At 35.6% G+C, this 27,064-nt stretch overlaps 1 protein-coding gene across 1 annotated transcript in view; it reads right to left on the reverse strand.

The window, feature by feature from the left end:
* Positions 1-918: 918 nt before the first annotated feature.
* LOC127869751 (intermembrane lipid transfer protein VPS13A-like) overlaps positions 919-27,064 on the reverse strand; it is a 172,802-nt gene continuing 146,656 nt past the window's right edge. Inside the window, exons 73-89 of the mRNA XM_052412411.1 lie at positions 25,588-25,700; positions 24,286-24,458; positions 20,075-20,079; positions 19,852-19,933; positions 19,038-19,107; positions 18,538-18,646; positions 17,699-17,818; positions 16,948-17,078; positions 16,396-16,477; positions 15,616-15,729; positions 15,246-15,318; positions 14,613-14,776; positions 13,846-14,015; positions 11,843-11,957; positions 8,695-8,786; positions 7,451-7,652; positions 919-4,934 (exon numbers count right to left, since the gene is read on the reverse strand). Of these exons, the coding sequence (XP_052268371.1) occupies positions 4,890-4,934; positions 7,451-7,652; positions 8,695-8,786; positions 11,843-11,957; positions 13,846-14,015; positions 14,613-14,776; positions 15,246-15,318; positions 15,616-15,729; positions 16,396-16,477; positions 16,948-17,078; positions 17,699-17,818; positions 18,538-18,646; positions 19,038-19,107; positions 19,852-19,933; positions 20,075-20,079; positions 24,286-24,458; positions 25,588-25,700 (1,860 nt within the window). The 3' untranslated portion in view covers positions 919-4,889. The remainder of the gene's footprint in view (positions 4,935-7,450; positions 7,653-8,694; positions 8,787-11,842; positions 11,958-13,845; positions 14,016-14,612; positions 14,777-15,245; positions 15,319-15,615; positions 15,730-16,395; positions 16,478-16,947; positions 17,079-17,698; positions 17,819-18,537; positions 18,647-19,037; positions 19,108-19,851; positions 19,934-20,074; positions 20,080-24,285; positions 24,459-25,587; positions 25,701-27,064) is intronic.

A 27,064-nucleotide genomic window follows, 5' to 3' on the forward strand; every position in this document is an offset into this window, starting at 1 on the left:
GCAGTGATTCAGCTTTTTTCTGCGTAATGTTCATACATAATGAATCACTTTTTCAGTGAACACTTCAATATTAACTGACTGAACATGTACATTGTTGACACTTTACTGAAGGTAATATTTTCTGGTCACTGCCGATTCTCTTTACTAGGAGATGATGTCTTTCATAATAGTTCATCTACCGGTACTCAAAATATACATAACATGTTTATATGTGCAATTTAAGGTATAAGATAAACATGTATTGTCATTGATGGTACATGTACATTCTGTATTTCACTTTCACTATCTAGTATAGAAATATTTTGAAGACCAAATGGAAGAAAACTCCATGTAAATATTTTTTACAGGGATTAATTGACAACATTTCCCCAGTGTCACAGCACTTGTGAAAGGGTTACATTTAAATTATTTTCCCAGACTATAGACACATGAAACATACTACATTAGCTCTTTTAAGATTTTATATTTATCTAGTGACAACGGTTGCTTGACCTAACAATAGTAAGAAACCTTGTCAATAAATTAACAAAACACTATGGTATTTAATAAGGTATTGCTGTTCTATAACGGAAACGCATTGATTAAGTAACTGTCTACTCTTAGGTGTTGAATGGGAAGCTTCACACTTATATCAGTACATATGGGCCGTTCACATTCAAGAACATAATTATTTTTAATCCAATAGTTGTTGAGTAATATGCAGAAAAGTCAAAGTTGGTCCGATTATAAACCAATATAAGGTGTAACGTTATGCCCAGTGGTATTGAAAGTATGAGGAGTTACAATACACGCTTTGAAAATATTTTAGATACACGTTACAATAGTTAGATTCGGGACATTGAAATATCGTAGAACTCATACATGTTTTCTGAACTGTATAGAACGAATAGAGGGTATAAACGATAATATACATACATATAAGATTTTAAGAAGCATGTTTATTGGAATTGCTGAACATAATCATTAACAAAAAAAGCTTGCCAACAAAACAACAACAAAGGGATAAATAGAAAGATAAAGCAGTACAACAAAACACAGCAAATATTGCAGGGACCCTCAAGTCCCTGGTTATTTTACTTGAGCTAACACTAAAAAATAAACAGTTCAAAACCTACACAAGATTTAGGGAACTATACACACTACACAAAGTGCTATATTCCTATTTATTACGTATTTTACTACATGTGGTGAGCATCTACAATTACCAGCAGTATTATTATGGCAGATAAGAAATTCATATAGGACGTGATCTGAAACAATATTGAGCATTGACAACAAGCATCTGCTTAAATGATGAACTAGCAACAACTTTACAAGATCCTCTCTTTTTTAATCAGAATCTCAAGAAATTCAAAATACTCGTTGGTTTGTTACATTTAAATGTAACCCACAATGCGCTTCATAATATCCCAAACAATCTATGTATTACCAATAAATTATCAACGCTGTTCATGAATGACTAAATAATAGAGGAATACATTAGTTTTGAGTAAAATGATCTATTACAACAATATTGTATTTTTTCCATAATGTATCTTTCTAAAAAGCAAACAAATACGATGTTTATGGGTTCATCTTTGATTACTTAAATTGATAACTTCCCTAATTTCCTGATGTGTAGGTCATTTGCATTTACTAATAGTGTCAACTTGTGAAAATTGCACTGAGGTTTAATTTCACTTGATCATAAGCTGAAATAACTGTTTTTGGCATCTGAAAATCTCAGTTGAAAATGTCACTTGACTAAGTCATGATTTCTGTTGGGAGATTTAAGAAAAAATACCCAGACAGTATTTACCAGAACTGTAAGCCTGACCGCAAGTAGGTTGGTGAAATGTGGCCAATCAGAAATAGTTTATAAAGTCCAGCTTAAATACATGTAGGTCTTTATGAAAGCATTAGGATTTCGGCTAGTGGTTTATTCAGAGCCTCTTTTTTTCAACAATTTTTAGGGAAAGCATAAGGAAATCCTTTCAATTAAGAAAATTACTTAAGTTGATGGTTTTAATATGCAAAGAGATTATTAAATATTATACTGTTTATCATAAGTGATACATTTTTTATGGAAATAGTGAACAATATTTTATGCTTTTGGAAGTCATGTTTTCTTGTGATAGAATTACAAATCCATCCCATTCAATGCATATATTGTACATATATATCAAACATTTATTGCATTAGTCGGAACAGCACTTCTTTGTAATGGGCTGGTATTCACAATGACTCGTATGGAAAACTTAAGTAAATTCCTTACATTCATTAAATTCTTTCAGTCTCTGTCAAGTACATTAAAATTTTTAAAGCAAGTAAGAACGCATGCAATTTTGAAGTTTTCATCATTTTGTAAGCATAAGACAATTAATTTCACAAAGTAAATGAATTCGGAAATGTAATCTTTCCAGTAACTCAAGTTAAGATTTCCCGTATGGAGCTTTATGAAAATAAGCCCATTACTCAAATATTCGGAAGATGGCTTGAGTATAACAATAAATTGTAAAATTTTTCAGTAAAAATGGACTTTTCAAATTTTCAAGTATTTTTTTAAACCGAAGCAACAAGTTAAAGCAATTATTTAAATGAAGGACTGCTTTAACATGTGTTTATTCAGTCAATTCATATTTGTTGAAGATAAGATCATCTCTCCTTATGTTAGAGACTACAGGTTTGTACCATTAATTTACACAATGTGAAGTTGATTAGACAGGTTTGACTACCCTTTTAGCCCATAAATATAACAAAGCACTTGTTTCAGCAGAATAAACAAAACAACTATTGCATGAATACATGTACAGGGAATTAAATATGGAAGAATACAAATAAAAGAATTTCTACAAATAAATAAAAAACAACATGACAATTTTGCACGAAAACTTATGCAGAGGAAGTAAAAAATGATCTTTATTTAAAAACATAAACTTGTATAATGTTACACAAATCCCTAATCATCAGCATCAGTTTGTTTAGTATTTATTGACAGGCAAATAGCTACTCATCAACAAAAATGTAATGCATATTCATGTAAAACTACACATCTATTTCTACATTCTAATTTTAAACTTAATCACCCCAAAGTAATGAAACACTCAACTTAGCATTGTAATAAATTTTTGTTTGATAAAATATAGTTCTACAAGGCATTTCAAGGCAAAGTTGTTTCTCCGTCATTTAGAAACATGGTCACATACGCAAACACTATAACTACTAGACTAAATTTCTGAACAATACATTAAAAATCTTATGTTTAGTTGTGCGTATGTATCAGTATATTGAATTGAAGTATCAAAGATACATTGACTTTTGTCAAATGCTTTTGGAACTGGTATGTTTGTCAGATTTTGAAAATTATTGTCAGTTAGCCAGTACTGGCATTATTTTCAGTCAACCAGTACAAAAATTATTGTCTGTCAATCAGCACTAACATTTTGTACATGGTAATTATGACTAGGCACTAAAAAGATTTAAGCTTTATTTTGTATTTACTTTAAAGCAAAAAGCTTTATTTGTATTTACTTAAAAGTAAAAAGCTTGACAACAGACCAACTGATGTTCATGTTTTTTTAAACAGCAAGATAAAAATTAATTAAACATGAATGAACGTGTAACATACCAACATACACAAACAAAATATCTGCTGGAGGTAATGGATATATTTATGAATGAGCACATAATGTACCATAAAGCAGAAACAAAATATTTGCTACAAATCCATTATAATATAAATCTTATTAAAGCCGTCAGTTAGCATGATATCATCAATTGAGCAGATTGTGGAAAATGTTTGAAACAAAGAATAAACGATAACCATAATAACACCAAACATGGCATTAATTAATGTACATTAAATTTCAAATGTGTGTTCTGTTTTTCAAAATCTTGCAATAATGTATCCAACAGGATATAATTAATGATTAATTACTTATTGTTCACACTATTCTGAATTAATGGCACTTTTATATATTGATGATTACATTTTTTATTTACATTTATTTTATTATCCATTATCAATATTTGTTTTTATTATGTTGTCACTTATAGGCATACTGTCATAGAAAAAAAAGAAATACTTACAGAACAATAAAGTATTTAGTTGAGCAAATGCAAATGTGGTAGGCAATAAAAAACAACACAATCAAATTACTAGAGAACTTCATTCCATACGAGTATATTTTAATTTACAATTATATATATTTGTAAGCACGTGTAAACCAAACTTCACAAGTATTCAACATTTTGTTTTAAAATGAACTAAACACTATAAAATAAACTAATGACAACATCCATACATTCTTTTGACTAAAGAATGATATCTACATTACACAATTTTATGTAATAATTTTCTAAAATAATTTTTGTCATTTTGTACTTTTAAAGATTGTGTTTATTTATTTTACAAATACCTTCTTTTATAATTTGCTTCAATTTTGTTCAAAAATCAATAAAAAAAAAACTGTTAAACTTACAAAACAAACATTTTACACTTACTCATGAGCATAGAAAATATTAAAGTAAATCAGAAAACACAAATATCATAATAAATAAATAATAAAATTTGATGTTAACGTAAACACAAGTCTGTCATGTTCATATGATTGAAAGATGTATCGATCAAATTCAAAGTTCTACCTCAACAGTTTTCAGCATGCCATGTTTCCATGGCAACAATAATCATACAATTTCATTATATGCTTTTCGAATTTCGACCATTTTCTTACGATCATTTTCTTACAATGTTTCTTCATATGTTTTCAAGGGAAGTATTTCACACTTCTCAGAGTGTGCATATTTTCTTTACACGCTCAACGCTCAATGTTTCTATGTCAACCCTGGGTGACTATTTGTTTCTATGTCGACCCCAGGTGACTTGTTGTTTCTATGTCGACCCCAGGTAACTAGTTGTTTGCGTCCCAGGCTTCAGATATTTTTCCTACCATCCACTGAAAAACAAAACGAAAACAAACTTTATTTATAATAAAATCTTAATGAGATCATCACTTCTCAGAGTGTGCATATTTTCTTTACACGTTCAACGCTCAATGTTTCTATGTCAACCCTGGGTGACTATTTATTTCTATGTCGACCCCAGGTGACTTGTTGTTTCTATGTCGACCCCAGGTAACTAGTTGTTTGCGTCCCAGGCTTCAGATATTTTTCCTACCATCCACTGAAAAACAAAACGAAAACAAACTTTATTTATAATAAAATCTTAATGAGATCATCACCTATGGTACTGTAAAAATATTAACTGGGCCATGTTGGCTTCAACAATTTTCTCAATACCAGATAACAAGAAAGCATTATATGTGATCATATTTAGATAATTAAAAAACTTCAACAATTGTACAACTAATCCTACCACCAAACAAACAAGAGCACCGCATAACGGGTGCCACGCTCGGCTGCGAAAGCTTATCAGAATTATTTTTTTAGAGGTCACAGTGACCTTGACCTTTGACCAAGTGACCCAACAAGAGATGTGTTTGTCAGAAACACAATGCCCCCTACTGCGCCACTTTGAAATAAAATTTCTATTCATCATTTGGCAGGTATAGACATCATCTTCCTTTAAAGCTTTATTACTTCCCTTGGATTTTGTGCAATCCAACCGGGGGGTGGGGGGAGGTCTGTAGACAGTCAAAAATGACCAAGTCGGACATCACTGACAACCAAGGCCTGTGGTTTATCAAAGAGATCATAACCAGAGTTCATCATGTATGTATGGACATACGTCCACTGGTATTTAATGAAAACTAGCATTCACAAATTAGAACAGGTAAGAAATGATAATTATATCAAAAGATGTGTTCGTCAGAAAAGCAATGCCCCCTATTGCGCCGCTTTGAAATAAAATTGCTATTTATCATTTGGCAGGTATAGAAATCATCTCCCTTTAAAGCTTATTACTTCCCTTGAATTTTGTCCAATCCAACCGGGGGGGGGGGGGGCTCACAGTCAATAATGACCATGTCATACATCACTGACAACCAAGGCCTTTGGTTTAAAAGAGATCATAGCAAGAGTTGATCATGTTTCTGTGGACAAAAGTCCACAGGTATGTAATGAACATCAAAGAAATTATAATTATATAATTTAAAAAAAACTTTGACAAATCAATCATTTGAGTTATAAATAATCAAAATAATAAATCTGTACAGTAACTGTGAAAAGAACTTCAATTCTTGGTAAGGAAATATATATATATATATATATATATATATATATCGAAATGTGCAGCTCAATGAGATACACATGCATGCCAAATATATAAAGTGTTCAATATTGAATAATTTTCTCCCTTTTAAAAGCTTATTACTTCCCTTAAATTTGTATTTTTTACCGTAGACCGTAAAGGATGACCTTGACCTTTTACCACAATGTGTTTGTCAGAAACAAAATGCCGCCTACTGAGCCGCTTTGATTTATTTAACAAAAATATATACGTGGGCATGTCAGATAACTATATCCATTTAAAGCTTATTACTTCCCGTGACTTTGTTTTTTCGACCCTAGACCTTGGACGTCGGACGATGATCTGGCTATGACAATAGCTCGGGTTTTCTCCGAAAACAGCCTCGCTAAAAATCAGCTACACTATTACTGAAAGCAACCAGCTATATTCAATTTACAAATATTCATATTGATATGTGACTACTATAATGATGCTATGCAGGAACAGGCGCTCTGTCAAAAATTTAAGTGGTTGACATTGATTATTGACTGAAGATTTATGGGGCACTACACCAACAACAAGGGTTGCCATGTTTTAATCACAATGATTGAACAAGCAAATTCCTTGAATTGATATCTCCCTCCAAAATTAATTTTGTAACAGATAGACGAACTGACTGACGGACTGATGGATGGACGAACAGGGCCAATTCTATATCCCTCTGCCTGTAGTAGGGGATAAAAAAAGTGGGAATAATTAAATACAAAAGCAGAATAAGACATAAAATGAGCTAATAATTACAAGCATAAATAATACTTCATCAACTATTTCCAAGGGCAGGTATTTCAGGCATTTATGATGGTCACTGGGAATCAACAAGTGTACTAATTTATGAAGATAACATATTCCTAGTTAAATTTCAATCACTTGAAAAATGAGGTAGAAATTATATCCACAAATTGAAGTGGACAGACAGATTGACTTAGCAACAAACCAACTGAATCCAACTTATACCCTGACAAGGGCTGTATTTGTCATTGTCGGCTAGGTACGACTTAAAAATACCCAGAGTACTATTAAGTACACCACAATGTACCCGGAGTACAGAAAATATGTTTAATGCACCGACCATGCTTGGGGGTACTTTTTAGCCTATGTTCATACCCCAAGTCTATTGTTGTATACCTAAGCGTACTCTGAGTTCTTTTAAGAAGTACCTTGGCCAGCAATAACCAATATAGGGTGGTGGGTTGAGGGGGCGAGTATAAATGCACCAATACTTACCTCAGCAAGTTTAAGGTCAGCTACATGAATCTCCTTTTTCCAGGTGGAGGACCCGAACAGCCCCCGCTTCTCCTTCTCCTTCAATGTGACCTCTATGCCCTTGGTTGTGACCTTGGGTTTGTCCTTGAGCTCTGCCCAGATGTATGTGAACTCGCAGTTCCAGGAGCCGAATATCTCCCCACGACTAGCGAACAATAGGCGCCTGCAATGTGGTACAGTTATGTTATATGCCAATCTTGAGTGTGGTCATTGTAAGTAAATAAATGAACCTGGATTGCACTTAAAATAGGTAATAAGTTAACCTGGTATGTGGTAAATTTAAAAGATTAGAGAACAGTGGAACTGGAGTAAATTTAAGAAACAGGTCAATATTGAATTTGTTAAAGTTAAGTAGCAATTGAGTGAACAGTTGTCTGACATACGAGAAACATACAGTAACAGTGTGTGATTGTTTGGTCAGCTCCGTTTATTGCAGCGAATCACATTGTTCCATGGGTCATTTCTGAGAGTTCGGTAATTTGTTATAATATAGGGGTGATGATTTGTAAAGTTCCACTAGATGTATTTTTGTGTATATCTCTTCTAAGTTGTTTTTCAACCCGGTATTCACATCTTGTTTGTCCGAAATCAGTAAACAGAATTTTCCTCCCCACAGAAATGATCTAAATCGCAACCCTGAGTAACAGGCAGAATCCAAATGAAAACTAGACATATGTTGAAAGGATACGGGTGTCCTTAAATTACACTTTTGTCTCAAAACTTTACTACTCATGGAAAAAAATGCACCAAAATACCAATTATTTGTGCATGGGCCTTGACCCTAGCAAACCCTTCCAAAGTGTGTCAAAACAAAAAAAGCCAGACCAATTAAATGCCCCAATCACAAATCCTAATAATTGAGGTCACAAATGATATGGCTATGATAGCTGTCTTGAAACTGGGAGGTACTGGGTATGAACCTTAATTGAGGTTCTTTACAAAGACACAAAGTTTTGCAGGAAACAGACTTAAGTGTCTTCAAAACCACATATATTTTGAGCTTATTAGTTAAAAAATTAAATAAGATTATGATCAAAACAAATTTGTTAGAAATGTGGTAAAAGCATTAATGTAAATGTGATGAAAACATTACCAAACTGTGGTGAAAATATAAATGTTATTGGGGCGAAAATATAAAGGTAATTATGTTAAAAAAAATGTTATTCTTGGTTACAAATATTAAGAGGAATAACACTTCCCCCTACTTGTTGGTGACCAGGAAGACATTCTTGTCGTCCTTGGTTACCACAACATGGGCCACGTAGTCTTCAATGAGGTAACGGCCCTTCTCTGTCTCCTGACAACCAAAGAAATAGCATGCTTCCAATAATCATAGGAACAAACCATCATTGTGTTCAAAGTATCTATTTTTGTTTCAGTTGAAATGCCATGCTGCCAATATTCATAGAAACAAATTATAATGGTGTTCATAGTATCACTTCTTTGTTCAATTTTCTAAAGACTTGCATCTTTCAGAAATTATGTTGTTTCTTACCTTTTTAGCTCACCTATTTTTTGAAAAAAAAGAGCTATTGTCATCACCTTGGAGTCGTCGTCTGCGTCCGGTTAAGTTTTGTTTTTAGGTCCACTTTTCTCATAAAGTATCAAAGCTATTGCATTCAAACTTGGTACACTTACTTACTATCATGAGGGTACTGGGCTGGCACAGTAAGACAACTCTGGCGTGCATTTTGACAGAATTATGTGCCCTTTTTATACTTAGAAAATTGAAAATTTGGTTAAGTTTTGTGTTTAGGTCCACTTTATTCCTAAAGTATCAAAGCTATTGCTTTCATACTTGCGACACTTACTTACTATCATAAGGGGACTGTGCAGGCAAAGTTATGTAACTCTGACTGGCATTTTGACAGAATTATGGCCCCTTTATACTTAGAAAATTGAAAATTTCGTTAAGTTTTGTGTTTTGGGCCGCTATACTCCTAAAGTATCATAGCTATTGCTTTCAGACTTGGAACACTCACAAACTATCATAAGGGGACTGTACAGAACAAGTTGCATAAATCTGGTTGTCATTTTGACGGAATTATGGCCCTTTTTTGACTTAGTAACTTTGAATATATGGTCATCTTATAAATGACCACACCCTCACACTATACCCCCCCCGACCCCACCCATTTTTTTTTTTGGAAACATGGTTAAAAAACAAAAATATTTTTATTTTTGAAAGACCATCCAACTATCCCACCCAAGAATCCACCCCAAAAAAAAAATTAAATTATTTTGTTTTTGTTTTTGCATTTTTATTTCTTATTTTTGGAAGATAATGTAATAAATGACCACACCCCCACACTATACACCACTCTCCACCCCACCCATCCATCTTTTTTGATTGAAGTATTGAGATAGATCCCTTCACCTTTAAAAAGAAAAATAGATGAGCGGTTTGCACCTGCAAGGCGGCGCTCTTGTTACAACTTGTATTTACTTATGTTATTTTTTTATTAGTTTTTGTCATATATTATTTGTAATTTTGTATGATGCATTCGTGGTTGAATCAAACCAGAGCTAAACAAATAAATAAATAGGCAATAAACAATTATAAATAAAAAACAAATTTCTATATTACCAAATACTATGTGTTCATGATATCACGTTTAAGTTGCTATGTGCATCAACACATTATTTTTAACTGATCGGAAAATTATCTCTCAATTATATCAAGTTTATGTTTCCATGACCATTAAAAACGTATTTCTTACTTATTAACTAACCCATTATATTTGGGTTTTATACATATGGCAACCAGTATCACACTTGAATAGTAAATACAAGAGCTGTGTTCGTGAAACACAATGCCCCCTACTGCGCCGTTTTGAAGCCATATACTGTATTTTACCTTTGACATTGAAGGATGACCTAGACCTTTCACCACTCAAAATGTGCAGCTCCATGAGATACGCATGCATCCCAAATATGGAGTTGCTATCTTCAATACTGCAAAATTTGATCTTTGACCTTGACCTTGAAGGATGACCTTGACGTTTTACCACTCAAAATGTGCAGCTCCATGAGAGACGCATGCATGCCAAATATCAAGTTGCTATCTTTAATATTGCAAAATTTGACCTTTGACCTTGAAAAATGACCTTGACCTTTCACCACTCAAAATGTGCAGCTCCATGAGATACATATGCATGCCAAATATCAAGTTACTATCTTAAATATTGAAAAAGTTATGGCAAATGTTAAAGTTTTCGGACAGACGGACAGACTGATGGACGTACGGACTGACGGACGAACGAACAGACTGACTGACAAACAGACAGACGGACAGTTCAAAAACTATATTCCACCCTTGAGGGGCATAAAAAAAGTTAAAATTTTCGGACAGATGGACAGATTCCATATATTTGACCTTTGACCTTGAAGGATGACCTTGACCTTTCACCTTTCAAAATGTGCAGCTCCATGAGATACACATGCATGCCAAATATCAAGTTGCTATCTTCAATATTGAAAAAGTGATGGCCAATGTTAAAGTTTTTGGACTTACGGACAGACACCATATATTTGACATTTGATCTTGAAGGATGACCTTGACTTTCACCTTTCACTACTCAAAATGTGCAGCTCCATGAGATACATACACATGCATACAAAATATGAAGTTGATATCTTCAATATTGAAAAAGTTATGGCCAATGTTAAAGTTCTCGGACGGACGGACAGACGCCATATATTTGACATTTGACCTTGAAGGATGACCTTGACCTTCACCTTTCACCACTCAAAATGTTCAACTCCATGAGATACACATGCATGCCAAATATCAAGTTGCTATCTTGAATATTGAAAAAGTTATGGCCAATGTTAAAGTTTTCGGACGGACGGACAGACGCCATATATTTGACATTTGACCTTTAGTTAAAGGATGACCTTAACCTTCACCTTTTACCACTCAAAATGTGCAGCTCCATGAGATGCACATGTATGCCAAATATCAAGTAGCTATGTTCAATATTGAAAAAGTTAAGGCCATTAAAGTTTTCGGACGGATGGACAGACTGACACACTGACGGACAGTTCAACTGCTATATGCCACCCTACCGGGGGCATAATAAAATCATTCCTTTCTTGCGTTTTACATGTACTGTTCTACCATGACGAAAACCATATGCAAAGTAAAAGTAATATCAACTCTTTATTAATTAGGTAGATCCATCCAAATGTCGAAATTCAAATGCTATGAGAGTCTGGTAATGATTAGTCCACGGCAGACTTAAATGGATTCCATTTTGTCTTGTAATTATATCAAGTTTAGGTTATTATGGGCATCAAACACTTCTTTGTAACTAATTAGTTACTATTTGTTAAATATATAGTGTTTGTTACCATGAGCACAGCGCAGCCTTCTGCTTCCTGTCTGTTGTAGGGGCGGATAATTCCGTCTTTATAGAATCTCCTTGGGGCTCGCAGTCTGTAGATCTCCCCAACGTTATCGGCTATTCTGTAATAGATACACCATTCCATGAAAATAGATAACCTTTGAACAATCGACAGCTATTCTGTGATAGATACATCTTCCATGAAGATACCTAACGTTTGAACTATCCACTTGATTGTATAGAATTGAGAAGATAAGTCCACACAATTATCTACTATTCTGAAATAGATGTATTATTTAATTTTAACTAAGCTGCTTACAAAGTCAATGCCATAATGAAATGGTACGCCTCATTATAACCATCTCCTAGTGTAATGTCCAACAATTAACCTTTAACATAGGGGATTTAGTAGCAAGCCTAAATTCTCAGCTTTTAAACCCATCATTAAAGCTGCTGGCTGAGACGATGAGACCATCCCCCCTATTGCTTATCCTAGGTACCATGCTAACCAGCCCCTTGTCGACTTCCTTTGGAATTTACTTAAGTGTTCATTAAAGGGATTTTTTATAATTAAATAAATAAATTCCAACCAAATTCTCACATTTTAATATCTTCAAAGAAACTTCTATCCTACTATGTATAAGTTTAAAGAAATTGCTTAGGGGAACAAAATTATAAATGAGATTTTCACCTTTCAATCACTTTACTGGTGCTAATTATTATCTGAAATGCCACATTGGTGGAAATCAAAAGGAAATTAGACACAGTTTTCAATTTGTAGCACCTTTTGACGACACAGGGGTTGGTAGCAACAAGAAAAAAATACTTCAGCAGCCATAGCAGTTTATGCTTTAAAAAGAGGCCCATGAGGGCCTGAATCGCTCTACTGCTATAAACACTGTGCAAGTTTGGAAAGAATAAGATGGAAACTGTGTACTTAATCGCGCAAACAAGGAGAATTTTCTCAAATTCAAGGGGAGATTATTGTGTACTTATTTCTCCGATACTGCTCATATTCAAAAGGGTTCAAGTCCTCATTGATATAAAGATACTGTGTAAATTTGGAAACAATTGGATGAAAAATGTGGAATTAATTGCTTAAATAAGTGGGATTTCAAAAAAATTTCATATTCAAGGGGAAGTCATTCTGGACTTATTGCTTCCATATTGCTCTTTTTAAACAAGGGCTGTTTGTAAAACATGCATGCCCCCCATTTGGGCTGTCAGTTGTAGTGGCAGATATTGTGTGAATACGTTTTTTGTCACTGTGACCTTGACCTTTGACCTAGTGACCTGAAAATCAATAGGGGTCATCTGCCAGTCATGAACAATGTACCTATGAAGTTTCGTGATCCTAGGCCTAAGCGTTCTTGAGTTATTATCCAGAAACCATCTGGTGGACAGACGGACCGACATGTGCAAAAAAATATACCCCCTCTTCTTCGAAGGGGGGCATAAAGAGGGTTTGAGTCCTCATTGATTCAAAGACACTGTGCAAGTTTGCCAAGAATTGGATGACAATTATGGACTTAATCACACACAAAAAACTGAATTTTCATTTTTTTCTCAAATTCAAGGGGAGATAATTCTGGACTTATAACTCCGATATTGCTCATTTTCAATAGAGCTTGACTCATCGTTCAGATAAAGACACTGTGCAAGTTTGGAAATAATTGGATGAAAACTGTGGACTTTATTGCGTAAACAAGCCTTATTTCACAATTTTCTCAAATTCAAGGGGAGATAATTCTGGACTTTTTACTCTGATGTAACCCATTTTAATAGGGTTCGAGTCCTCAATATAAAGACACTAACCAAGTTTGAAAAGAATCGGATGAAAACTGTGGACTTTATAGCGTAAACAAGAAAAAGTCTAACGCACGGACGGACGACAGACACCACGCCATGACATAAGCTCTTCAGGCCTTCGGCCAGTAGAGCTAAAAACCCTGAAACTTTCAAGTTTTTTTTTTTCAAAGTGAATTTATGAAACACAGACCAAGTTCAAACCTTTTAATGCCCTCAAATGAGCTGCTGGCAAAGTCAATGACCCCGCTAGTGGGCCTTGTTACAACGCCAAACAGCCCCTTGCCGACCCCCTTGAAGAACCCCTCCACCCCTTCCTTCTTTGCCCCCTCGATGGGCTTCCGGACAATGCCTGTGACACCATCAAACACGCCCTAGAAAAATATACATCAAAGTATCAATTTGATTACACTCACATCTTCCATTATCCATACAAATAGCAGGTCACCTTTTAACAACCTTTCAGTTGGCCAATCAGAGATTTGCTATCTTGATTTTGAAAGTATAAGCACAATAAGCTGGGATACAAAAGTAGAAATGCCACGATTGTTCCTGAAGTTCCCCTGCATGCCATTTTATCCAAGAATATTGCAAGTTTAGTTTTAAAACAAAGGTAAAAAATTGAAGCAAAATATAGAATTCTTACGCACAGCACTTTTCCTCAAAATGAACTTCCAACATAAGCAATTTAAAATTAAAACTTCTTATTATAAGAAATATGCACTGGACAAAAAAAAAATGACAGCCAGACAGACAACCTGACTTCAAAATGTGACCCCGGCATACAACTTTGTTGTGATGGGATTCGAAAAACATGCCATAAAATACTGTGCAAAATTGTGTAGACAGAAGTAATTTTCTGAATCTTGTCTTTTACAATGATCTTAACTGTATAGATATACCTACCATGACAAGCCCTTTCCCACCACATGTGAACCCCTCGACCACATAAACTGTATCAAAACACCTACCATGACAAGACCCTTGCCACCACGTGCAAATCCCTCGCCCACATTGGCTGGTCTCTTATTCAGAGCCTCTCTACGCTTCTTCTGGTACTCATCGTCCAATGTGAGGGCTGCGATCCCCTTGCCCAGGGTCCCTGTGATCCTTGACACAGCCCCAGCTGCCCCTCCTACAACATGCAAACATACAAACAATGGCACAAATATACCATAAATCTTCAATCTCAAATGGAGAGAATATAAGCTTCTCTCCAGCATCATGTCTTTAGTTTCAGGACATTCTAAGTTAAGATAATTGTATTATGTGCCTGTTTCGATGACATACTTAGATATTTTTTAAATGTGCCCCTTTCAAGGAAACACCAAGTTAAGATATTATTCTACATGCCTGTTTAAAAGCAAGACTTTTTAAAAGAACCTGTTTCATGAACATTTCTTGTACTCATATATTTGGAGATCGGATGTCCCCATTTCAAGGAAAACCCTTATTAAGATATTTATTTGCATGCCAGTTTCAAGGACATATGTAGTTAAGAAACTTTCTCAAATGTATCCGTTGCTAGGAGAGAGATAGTATATATATATATTGAATGTGAATACCTAAATAAAATATTTATTCAATCCATTTAAAGGACGTACCGACGGAGTGTCCAAACAGACTCTTCACTCCCAACATCATGCCTTCTGCAAATTCATCTCCTTGAATGGCACCCTGAAGTAAAGAATGTGTACAGGTAACTGGTAGCCATTGGGGAGACCTTGACAGGTCATGTTTATGGAATATTGTTTTTGGTAACAGTAGAGAGATACACAATATGTATGTTTATTTTCATGACATTTAATACAACACCATTTAAGTTATGATCCTTCATACAAAGTTTCAATATAAAATGTTCATATTGTTTGTACACTTCACATTTGAATAAAGAAATTATAGATATTCCAAGAGAAACAATTTGGTATTCTTCAGTATTCTGACCTAGATGGGCAAACAGTATACCCCACCTACCTGGTACGGTTCATAGAAGAGGTCCTGCATACCCTCTGCCATGCCTCTCAGCAGTCCGAAGGGGTTTCCCAGCACGTCCAGACCCAGCACCAGCACGTACATCTGCTTGAAGGCCTGCAGATCAAATCAGACAGAACACTAGAGCTTTGTGGCAATTGTCACTAATACGGATGCACGGCTTTGTCACTGGCATTGCACCAATACCCATGGCTTAGTCCAACACCACAAACTAAGAATCAAATTGATGATAATATAAAATTCACACCATCACTTCATGGTGATGACATTTTTGAAGTTTCAAATAAAATGCTTGAGCAATGCAGAAGTAGATTGCTCCACAAATTTACAATATTTTTTTATTTTGACGGACCAATTGCCAGACAAATCGACTAATTGCCAGACAATGAATCCAATAAACTTCAACTAAAACTTTAGAAGAGGGTGGGTTTATAATAATGTAATTTCTATACATGTCCTACTCTAAAGCAGTATTCACAATACCATACATGTAACTCATTGATCAGCTGACCAAGGTTATGCTCCAGCACACCAAGACTGCCTCCCAATAAACTAAAGTAAACTTAATCTCTTTGGCTGGTTAATAAACATTTTATTTTCATGAAATATAATTCTTTGGATAAAACATGGGTAGATATTTTCTTTGTTTATTGTATTTAAAAAATCAAGTAATGATTCTTACTAGACAGAGAAAACAGATGCTATTGTAGTTTAGATCAGCCTTGGTAAATGAAGGGGAAGACCCCATCAGACCATGCTTACCTGCCCAGCATAGTGGCCGGTAATCTCTCTAGTGAGCTGCTTGTTGTTGTAGAACATGTGCTCACGCTGGAAGTACCCAAGTCTGAAACAGTCAATCTTTCATATAGAAATGGATTAATCATCCTGATGTTTAACAATGAAACAATTGAATGATCCGTTTAAATAATACTTTTTAATATAACAAAACCTATCAACATTAATAACAATAGAATATTGAGAAAATCACTGTTATTTGAGTCAATAGCTGGGCAGAGTTTCTCAGCAACATCATACATTTCAAAATACTCTGGAAAGACGGCACGTTAATCATCATCCACGATCAGCCTGTGCAAGTTGCACAGGTTAATTAGGAACGACATTCTCCGCATTTGTGGTATTTTTCATTTGAAGAAAGTCTTTCTTAGCAAAAACCATACAAGGCAGAAAGTGTAATCCCTGATAAGCCTTAGCAGCCTGCACAGGCTAATCTGGAAGGAAACTTGATGCACATGCATTAAACCCCGATTTCCAAGAGGAGGCTCATTTGATTCAAGAATTACAAAAGCTGCTCACTTGAAGACGACGTCCTGTATGTCTGTGAGCACGACACCGACACTCTGCAGGAACACGTTGATCACATTGGAGCTGAACTGTGTGGGCTTCCCATCACCACCTCCCCCTTGTAGGGAGAAACTGAGGTGAACCTGAAACAGGGGACCGGTGTACAGACATAGACCGCACATTGGATCAGTGAATAGATATAGACCTAAGCTGGAAACCGGTGCATTTATACAGAGATGGGAACCAGTGTATTGATATAGGCCTAAGCTGGTTACCAGTGCCTTTATACAGAGCTGGGAACCATTAAATTGATGTAGACCTACGCTACGAACCAGTGTATTGAAATAGACCTAAGCTGGAAACCAGTGCATGTATACAGGGTTGGGAACCAGTGTATTGATATAGACCTTAACTGGGAATCAGTGCATTTATAAAGAGCTGGGATCCAGTGAATTGATAGCGACCTAAGCTGGGAACCTAGGTACAGAAACAGCCAGTGTAATAATATACATGTAGACCTTGTCTCGGAACCATTGAATATATATAGACCTAAGTTGAAAATCAGTGTATACGAATAGACCGTAAAATGGGAACCATTGTTTTTCAATAGATAGGATAGGAACCATTGTTTAGATCCAAATCTCAGCTGGAAAAAAAATAAGATATTAATATACGCTGGAAACCATTGAGAAATTGTTCTGATATATAATATATTTTTGGGAACCACACATTTATTGCCAGTACCTATGGGATGTTAACTTACCTTGATAGGAGATAAATGTAGATGGTCGTAGAACATTTTCTGCTCACTGGCCAGGGACAGACGCATGGTGGTGATCAGGTCCTGTCGGGTCTTCTCTATGTCCTCATCTAACAGCTGTTTCTGAAAGTGCAGGAGACATATAAGACAAGCTGAGGAAAAACATGATTTAATGCATGTGCATAAAGTATCATCACAAATTAGTCTGAGCAGTGTGCACAGGCTAATCAAGGATAATACTTTCTCCTTTCATGTAATTTTTTGTTTAAGGCTGGTCTGTTATTGAAGAAAAGGCAGCTGAGGCGGAGAGTGTTGCCCCGGATGAGCCTGTCCAAATGGCACAGGCTTATCTGCAAAAACAATGTATTCACATGAATTTAGCCTTGTTTTCCCACTATCACAAAAAGTGGAGCTGTACTTCACAAGACATTCATCATTCAAACATTGGATAAATAGTTTTATACATAACATGACATTACTAAGTTACAGTCATCTATACATGGATTGTTTGCTGTCACAAGACTCACAACAATATAGTAAGCAGAAGAATGAAATTATTTATTACCAAGAATAATTTCTTGCCTTTTTTTAAGTCACGTTTTAATATAATACCTTTAATACGATATTAGCTGCAAGTGTGCAACATGTATGTTCATAACAGGAAGTCCCTTTTCAACAAAAGTCCTATCAAAACAATTAGTGTTGTCCCTGATGTGCATATAAAAACTAAACAGGCTGATTTCAAACAACACTTTATGCACATGCAGTAAGCCCTGTTTTCCTGTAAGTAAGACAAGCTCATTTATCTAAACTCAACACTGAGCTCTCTATTCTTCCCCAACCTGTTGCTCACTGGTAACGTCCTGGTCTGCTGAGAACATCTCCAGTAGATTATTGAGGAAGCCCTGGTCTACCTTTACCTGCATCTCCTGAACTAGCACCTTAAAATACCTGCAATATGTATAACGATTAGAGACTACTTTATTACCAGAATTTGTTTGACTTGCCATCTTTGTTACAAAATTATAATAGAAAATGCAATAAGAAGAGTTACATGATTCAATGAAATAAATAAAATGGGTCATGCTCTGTGAAAAGGAGGTTTAATGATGGTGCGTAAAGTGTCAGTAATCAGGGACATGCCTTTTCGCTTTTATGATATCTTTCGTTTAAAGAAAGTCTTCTCTAAGCAGAAATCCAGTTTCGGCGGAACATGTCTTCCCAGATTAGCCTTTGTGGACTGCACAGGTTAATCTGAGAAAACAGTTTACACACATGCATTCAAGCCCCTTTTCATAGAGCGATGCTCATATGTATGGTCTGATTTATGCATTAGGCTTACTTCATCTGTGAAACTTTGCTGTGCTCATGTTTCCTCAACGTCATGCTGACTTCTGTGAAAGGCTTCGGAACTGAAAATTACAAATAAAAACTCATTCTGGGAAAACTGGGCTTAATGCATGTGCGTATAGTGCTGTCCCATATTAGCCTGTTCAGTCAGCACAGGCTAATCAGGGACGACATTTTCCACCAAAACTGGATTTTTGTTTAGGAAAGACCTCACTTAAACTATAAATTCCAAATAAAGCAGAAAGTGTTGCTCCTGATAGGCCTAAGCGGACTACACAAACTAAACTGAGATGACACTTTTATTCACATGGAATGATGGATTACGCACAGTTTTCTCAGAACAAGGCTCAAAAGATCCTCACAACGAAAAACATATTCTGTTTGAATTCATGAGTTTTACGCTGTATGAGGAACACTGTTTATTATATACCTATTAAAAACTTAACAAAATACAGGCTTCATCAATTAGTGTACCACATGTAGATAGAAAAAATCTGTATTTTCCTACTTGTTGTATTTGGTTCCTGTATAACCATCTTAGCTGGAATACCATCATCATAAAATATCACCCTTATAAAGCATAGTCAAATTAATTGCAAATTGTTTTATCATTACATGAACCATATTTAATTCAAGAAGGATTTTCTCCTATGCAAGTCAGGGAAACTAAAATTCCTAAACTTTCACTGTGAATTGAAACATTGTCCTTTATGAAAGGAGCTTTGGTTCCACACATTGCCTGGTGTACACAATCTTACCACTAACTGCAGACACAATCTAACTGCTATCTGCAGACACACTCTTACCACTATCTGCAGCTACTGATTTGGGTGGAGGCATGGGGGACAGGATTGTTGGGAACACAGCTCCAGCCACCTGGTTATCCATCTTGTAACAGCAGAAATCATATCAATAGTATTGCTATTGATATTTTTATTGTTTTTAGTTTCATGTCATTTTCAACAGTAATTTAGTCATATCATGGAGCTCAAATAATCAACCCACATTTTCCGGGGCTAACATGTGTACCAGTACTAAGTGCAAATACTGCACCAGTAACTGACAACTGCTCTACTTGATTCAGATGTTAGGGGGGGGGGATTTCATGACCAATCACCAAACAAGTCAAGTAAGCCAAGATTGGAATAGACCAGCCCTCCTCTGATTTAAAGTCCAGGGCTCTACAACTGAGCTACCCGGCACTATAAAAATACTTATGCACGCCCAAATTTTTTCATAACAATTTCATTAAAAAGAAAGATCTAAACTAGAGCTCTGTGGGTAGGGTTTAAAAAACAACACAAGTTTAGAGAGCAATTAAGCCATATAATTGACTAAACATACTCACCATTTTTTGGCAATTATTTAGTCTGTTATAATATATAATAGCTCAAGTGGACTATTATTGTAATGCAAAAAAATTGGATTGCTAATCAATTAAATTCAAATTTTATTATGAACAAAAGCATAGTCCTGAATTACCAATGAAGTCAAATCCAATTACTTAACAAGAACAAGAGGGCCAAGATGGTCCTAGTTCGCTCACCTGAGAGGAGTCGGTTCATTCAATCTTTACCAAACGTCAAACTTGACCTAGATATTGTCCATACAAACAGCCTTGTCGAGTTTCATCATTATTGAACCAAAACTCTGGCATATGGAGTGTTTTTGTTTTTGTAGGATTTGACCTGGCGACCTATATTTTGAGTTGACCCCCCCTTACCAAACATCAAACTTTGCCTACAAAAATTAATATATTATGACCAGGATTTATTAAATCTGAAACAAAATTGTGACCTCTAGAGTGTTTACAAGGATTTTGTATAATATAATGAAAATTTGACAATTTAAGGGCAATAATTATGGCATTAATTATGTGAGATATATAAAACCAATCTTTGTACCAAGTTTCATGATGATAGGGCAAAAAATGTGATTTCTTGAGTGTTCACAAGTTTTTTCTACTATATAAATATTAGAAAACTGCCCCCCCCCCTCCGGTAGCCATGTTATTCAACTGACCGGAACCATTTTCAAACTCAATTCTCATATCAAGGAAACAAATCTTCTGACCAAAAAATGTGACTTCTAGAGTGTTCACGTGTTTCACTATATACATATAAAGAAAAATGCCCCGCCCACTACCAGCCATGTATTTCACCGATCTGGACCATTTTCGAACTCTTCCGAGATATCAATAAAACCAATGTTTTGTCAAACTTTCATAATGATTGGGCAAAATATTGTGACTTTTAGAGTGTTTACAAGGTTTCTATATAGCCAAATAAGGAAAACTGCCCCCCGGCAGCCATGTTATTCAACTGACCGGAACCATTTTCGAACTCAACTCTCATATCAAGGAAACAAATGTTCTGACCAAATTTCATGAAAATTGGGCAAAAAAATGTGACTTCTAGAGTGTTCACATGTTTTCACTTTATACATGTAGAGATTAATGCCCCGCCCAATGGCGGACATGTTTTTTCACCGATCTGAACCATTTTCGAACTCATCCGAGAAATCAATGAAACCAATGATTTGACCAACTTTCATGATGATTGGGCAAAAATTGTGACTTCTAGAGTGTTTACAAGGTTTCTCTATAGCCAAATAAGGAAAACTGCCCTGCCCACTGGCGGCCATGTTTTTCAACGGACCGGAACCACTTTTGAACTCGACCAACATATCATTAAGGCAAACATTTTGACAAAGTTACATGAAGATTGGGCATCACATGTGAATTCTACAGTGTTTACAAGGTTTTTCTTTTTTTGACCTAGTGACCTAGTTTTTGACCCAGCATAACCCAGTTTCAAACTCGATCGAGATATCATTGGGACAAATCTTCTGACTAAGTGTCATGAGGATCGGACAATAAATGTGGTGTTTACAAACAAATAAGGACGGACGGACGGACGACGGACAAAGACCAGTCACAAAAGCTCACATGAGCAATCAGGTGAGCTGAAAACAAGAGCTGTCACCATAGGATGACATTTGCCCCCTTTAAACACTTTGATAGAAGTTATAGCATTTTTCGAAACCTAAACGCAGATTTCGAAACCTAAACCCTCAGTTCAAGGTCAAGGTCACAGGGGTTAAAATTTGTGTGCGTATGAAAAGGCCTTGTCCATATAAACATGCATTCCAAATATGAAGGTTATATCTCAAGGGACATAGAAGTTATGAGCATTTTTTGAAACCTAAACGCAGATTTCGAAACCTAAACGCGGACCCTAACTTCAAGGTAAAGGTCACAGGGGTAAAATTATTTGTGCGTATGGAATTGCCTTGTCCATATACACATGCATACCAAATATGAAGGTTATATCTCAAGGGACATATAAGTTATGAGCATTTTTCGAAACCTAAACGCAGATTTTGAAACCTAAACGCGGACCCTAAGTTCAAGGTCAAGGTCACAGGGGTAAAAATATTTGTGCGTATGGAAAGGTCTTGTCCATATACACATGCATACCAAATATGAAGGTTATATCTAAAGGGACATAGAAGTTATGAGCATTTTTCCAAACCTAAACACAGATTTCGAAACCTAAACGCGGATCCTAAGTTAAAGGTAAAGGTCACTTGGGTTAAAATTGTGTGCGTATGGAAAGGCTTTGTCCATATACACATGCAAACCAAATATGAAGGTTATGTCTCAAAGGACATAGAAGTAATGAGCATTTTTCGAAACCTTAACGCAGATTTCGAAACCTGAACGCGGACCTTAAAGTTCAAGGTCAAGGTCACAGGGGTCAAAAATTGTGTGCGTATGGAAAGGCCTTGTCCATATACACATGCATACCAAATATGAAGGTTATATCTCAAGGGACATAGAAGTTATGAGCATTTTTCGAAACGTAAACGCAGATTTCGAAACCTAAACGCGGACCCTAAGTTCAAGGTCAAGGTCACAGGGATGAAAAAAATTTGTGCGTTTGGAAAGGCCTTGTCCATATACACATGCATACCAAATATGAAGGTTATATCTCAAGGGACATAGAAGTTATGAGCATTTTTGGTAACCTAAATGCAAAGTGTGACAAAAAGACGGACAGACGGACAGACAGACAGACAGACGTACGGACAGACGGCCAGTCCGATCATTATATGCCCCCTTTTCTTCGATAAGGGGCATAAAAACATCCAACCTCGAATAACAGTTAACACATAAATGACACACAACTTCACTGTATTATTATAAAAACATTAATAATCAAAGGGGAGTAATTACTGTAAACTTAAATGCAATATTTAGAAGAGTTGTCTCGCATGTTACATGACCTTAATTCATGATTGTTTGCAAGCCTTTTTACTATATAAATATAAGGAAAACTGCCCCGTCCCCCTGGTAACCATGTTTTTCAACAGACCGGAACCATTTTCAAACTTAACTCACGTATCTAGCAAACAAAAGTTCTGACAAAATTTCATGAAAATTGGGCCAAAAATGTGACTTCTAGAGTGTTGACATGTTTTCACTATATACATATAGAGAAAAATGACCCGCCCACTGGCAGCCATGTTTTTTCACCGATCTGGACCATTTTCGAACTCGTCCGCGATATCAATAAAACCAAAGTTTTGACCAACTTTCATGATGATTAGGCAAAAATTGCGACTTCCAGAGTGTTTACAAGGATTCTCTGTAGCCAAATAAGGAAAACTGCCCCGCCCACGGGCGGCCATGTTTTTCAACGGACCGGAACCACTTTTGAACTCAACCAACATATCATTAAGACAAACATTTTGACCAAGTTACATGAAGATTGGGCATGAAATGTGACTTCTACAGTGTTTACAAGTTTTTTCTTTTTGTTTGACCTAGTGACCTAGTTTTTGACCCGGCACGACCCAGTTTCAAACTCGACCGAGATTTTATTGGGACGAAGCTTCTCACCAAGTTTCATGAAGATCGGACAAAAAAAGTGGCCTCTAGAGTGTTTACGAACAAATGTTAACGGACAGACGGACGACGGACAAAGACCGGTCACAAAAGCTCACCTAAGCAATCAGTTGAGCTAAAAAGGTAATATTATCTATTAGATTTTATTCATGTCATAATAAGCATATGCCACACAAAAAAATCCAGAAATATTTCTCCTCCAATTTAAGTTTTTTCCCTGTGAAGTTTTACGTGCTAGTTTCCCAAGACCTCCAGTTTTCAGGCCAGTTTCTATCCACTAGTTACTTAAGAGTCACAGTTATGAAAGGCTGTCCCCAATCAAAAAATCAACCACTAATTTCCACAAATCTTACCTCCATTTTGTCAATGGTGAGTCTCTCAGGCTGTATTCTACCCGCCAGTTTCTCAGTGTCCCACTTCTGATAGGCCATCTCCAGGGCCGCAGTGGTCTTAATGTTGAGAGCCTTGAACCGCTTCCTCTTCTCCTCCCAGATGATCCCCGAACTGAAAGTTACATAATATAATAGTCTATTATTTGTCTTGTTTTTGGAAAAAAAGGGGGTTTAATGCATGAGCAACCCAGATTTACATGTGCAGTCCCCAAAAGCTAATCAGATAAGATACTTTGCACTTATATTGATTTTTTTAAAGGAATCTTCTACTAAGCAAAAATCTAGTTTAGGAGGAAAGTTTCACCCCTGATTAGTCTGTACCGACTAAACAGTGTTATCTACTTTCTATAAGTAACCTTGCTACTATCCTTAAGTTACCTTGTTACTATCACTAAGTTACCTTTTTACTATCACTAAGTTACCTTGTTACTATCACAAAGTTACCTTGTTACTATCACTTAGTTAGATTACAACTATCCCTAAGTTACATTGCAACTATCTCTAAGTTACATTGCTGCTATCACTAAGTTACCTTGCTACTATCTCTGAGATACATTGTTCTATCTCTAAGTTACCTTGTTACTATATCTAAGATTCTAAGGTATATTGCTACTATCACTAAATTTTCTTTTTACTATCACTAAGTTACCTTCTTACTATCTTTAAGATGAATTGCTACTATCTCTAAGTTACATTGTTTCTATCAATAAATTACCGTGTTAATATCACTAAGTTACCTTGCTACTTTCTCTAAGTTACCTTGTTACTATCTCTAAGTTACCTTGTTACTATCTCTAAGTTACCTTGTTACTATCTCTAACTCACCTTGCTACTATCACTCAGTAACAATTGCATCTATCCCTTAGTTACATTGCAACTATCTCTAAGTTAAATTGCTACTATCGCTACGATACATTGCTACCATCTCTTAGATACATTGCTACTATCTTTAAGTTAACGTGTTACTATCTCTAAGTTACAAAAGCTGATATCTCTAGTCACATTGCTACTATTTCTAAGATACACTGCTACTATCTAAGTAACCTTGTTACCATCTCTAAGTTACCTTGCTGATATCTCTTAGTTACATGGCTACTATCTCTAAGATACACTGCTTCTATCTAAGTTACCTTGTTACTATCTCTTAGCTGTATTGCTGATATCTCTAAGTAAAATTGCTACTATCGCTAAACTACATTGCTACTATCTCTAAGTTAGCTTGCTACTATCTCTAAGTGTACCTTGTAATGCCCAGGTAGGACACCTCTCTCTGTGTGAAGTTGTTCACCAGAGATAGTCCTATGTCCTGTATACTGACAGTAATCTCCTGTTCCAGTCTCTCCAGTTCTCCTGCCTGCAAAAGTTTATTATATCTTATCCCTGCATTGATGAAATAACACCCAGTGACATAAACTTTATTGTATTTCCAAACTTTGGAATATCTGTGCCATGTAATAATAAGCGATATTAATTGGCAACAGCCAATGGCTTCTTTTACCTAAAAAAAAAGTTCCGCTTCTTCAAAATAAAACTAGCAAAACCTGGATGGTGCTCACCGATCTTTCGTGACTAGGTAAATAAACGAACTTTTTAACCCAAACTAACCAGGCATAATGATTGATGCTTTTTGGTTATTGTGTGCACTTTAGACTCAATTCAGTACAAAATATGCATCCTTTGTACATGCCAGTCATTTTAAATTGACTTGGACTGTGAGTGAACAGATTTGAATATGTATGCATAAGATCTCTATTGTAACGCTCATAACAAGTTGTATGTACCCTTTTTTTAAGCAGGTTATGAAACAATTATTGTCAACAGTTTATAATTGTTTCCTGAATCTTGGACAAATAAAAGAATTTTAAAAAGAAATATGTAACAAAAATTAAGAGAAAATACCGTAGTTACTCTATGTTTTCTGACACTTAAATTTAATTTTTTTCGTGTCTGAAAATTTCGATACGAAAAATATTCACAAAAAACAGGTGTCCGAAAACTTAAGAGTAAAAAATTGAAGTGTCCGAAAATAGCGTCAATTGTATCAACGACTACCGGTTATAGCACGCGCTTGTAAAATACCATGCCATATGGTATAAATTACAGTTATATATGTTTACACGGCATTTTAAATAATTTGAAATGCTTAATTTATTTGACAGAAAGTTACTACAAGGTTGTACTTTGACCAACGAGCTCAAGGATGAGCATGTGATGAACCGATACTCGATCGCTAGTATGAACCTGTAATTAACGCGATGAAAATGCAAACTATGAATTCTTGTTTGTTCATTTCCAATAGTTGTCTAACACCTTCCATTGTTTGTAAAACTTACAAAAGGTGCATCCCACTTTGAAGCGTTTATTATTTGTCACAGTTTTTTACTGAGGGTAGTACCAATGCGGTAAATAATTGAACTGTTAATTGGCACTACCCCTGGTAATTGCCATAACGCTTATGCTATCGGGCGAAACCATTGTTTAAAACCAGTTTACAAGGTTATCTACCCAATAACGCAAATGTAATGGTCCATTGCCCCCAGGCATGCACCTGCTATGTTTTATGATGTTAATCTGGTTGTAAAACCCATGATCGAAGTGTCATTAGATATCGAAAACAGGACCGAAATTTGGTAAAATAGCGCTATAAAATATACTGTTCAAAAAATTAGAGACATTAATTATGGACGAAAACTCGTGTGTCCGAAAATTATGCGTCAC

The sequence above is a fragment of the Dreissena polymorpha genome, chromosome 2, assembly GCF_020536995.1.
Source record: "Dreissena polymorpha isolate Duluth1 chromosome 2, UMN_Dpol_1.0, whole genome shotgun sequence".
Taxonomy (NCBI): domain Eukaryota; kingdom Metazoa; phylum Mollusca; class Bivalvia; order Myida; family Dreissenidae; genus Dreissena; species Dreissena polymorpha.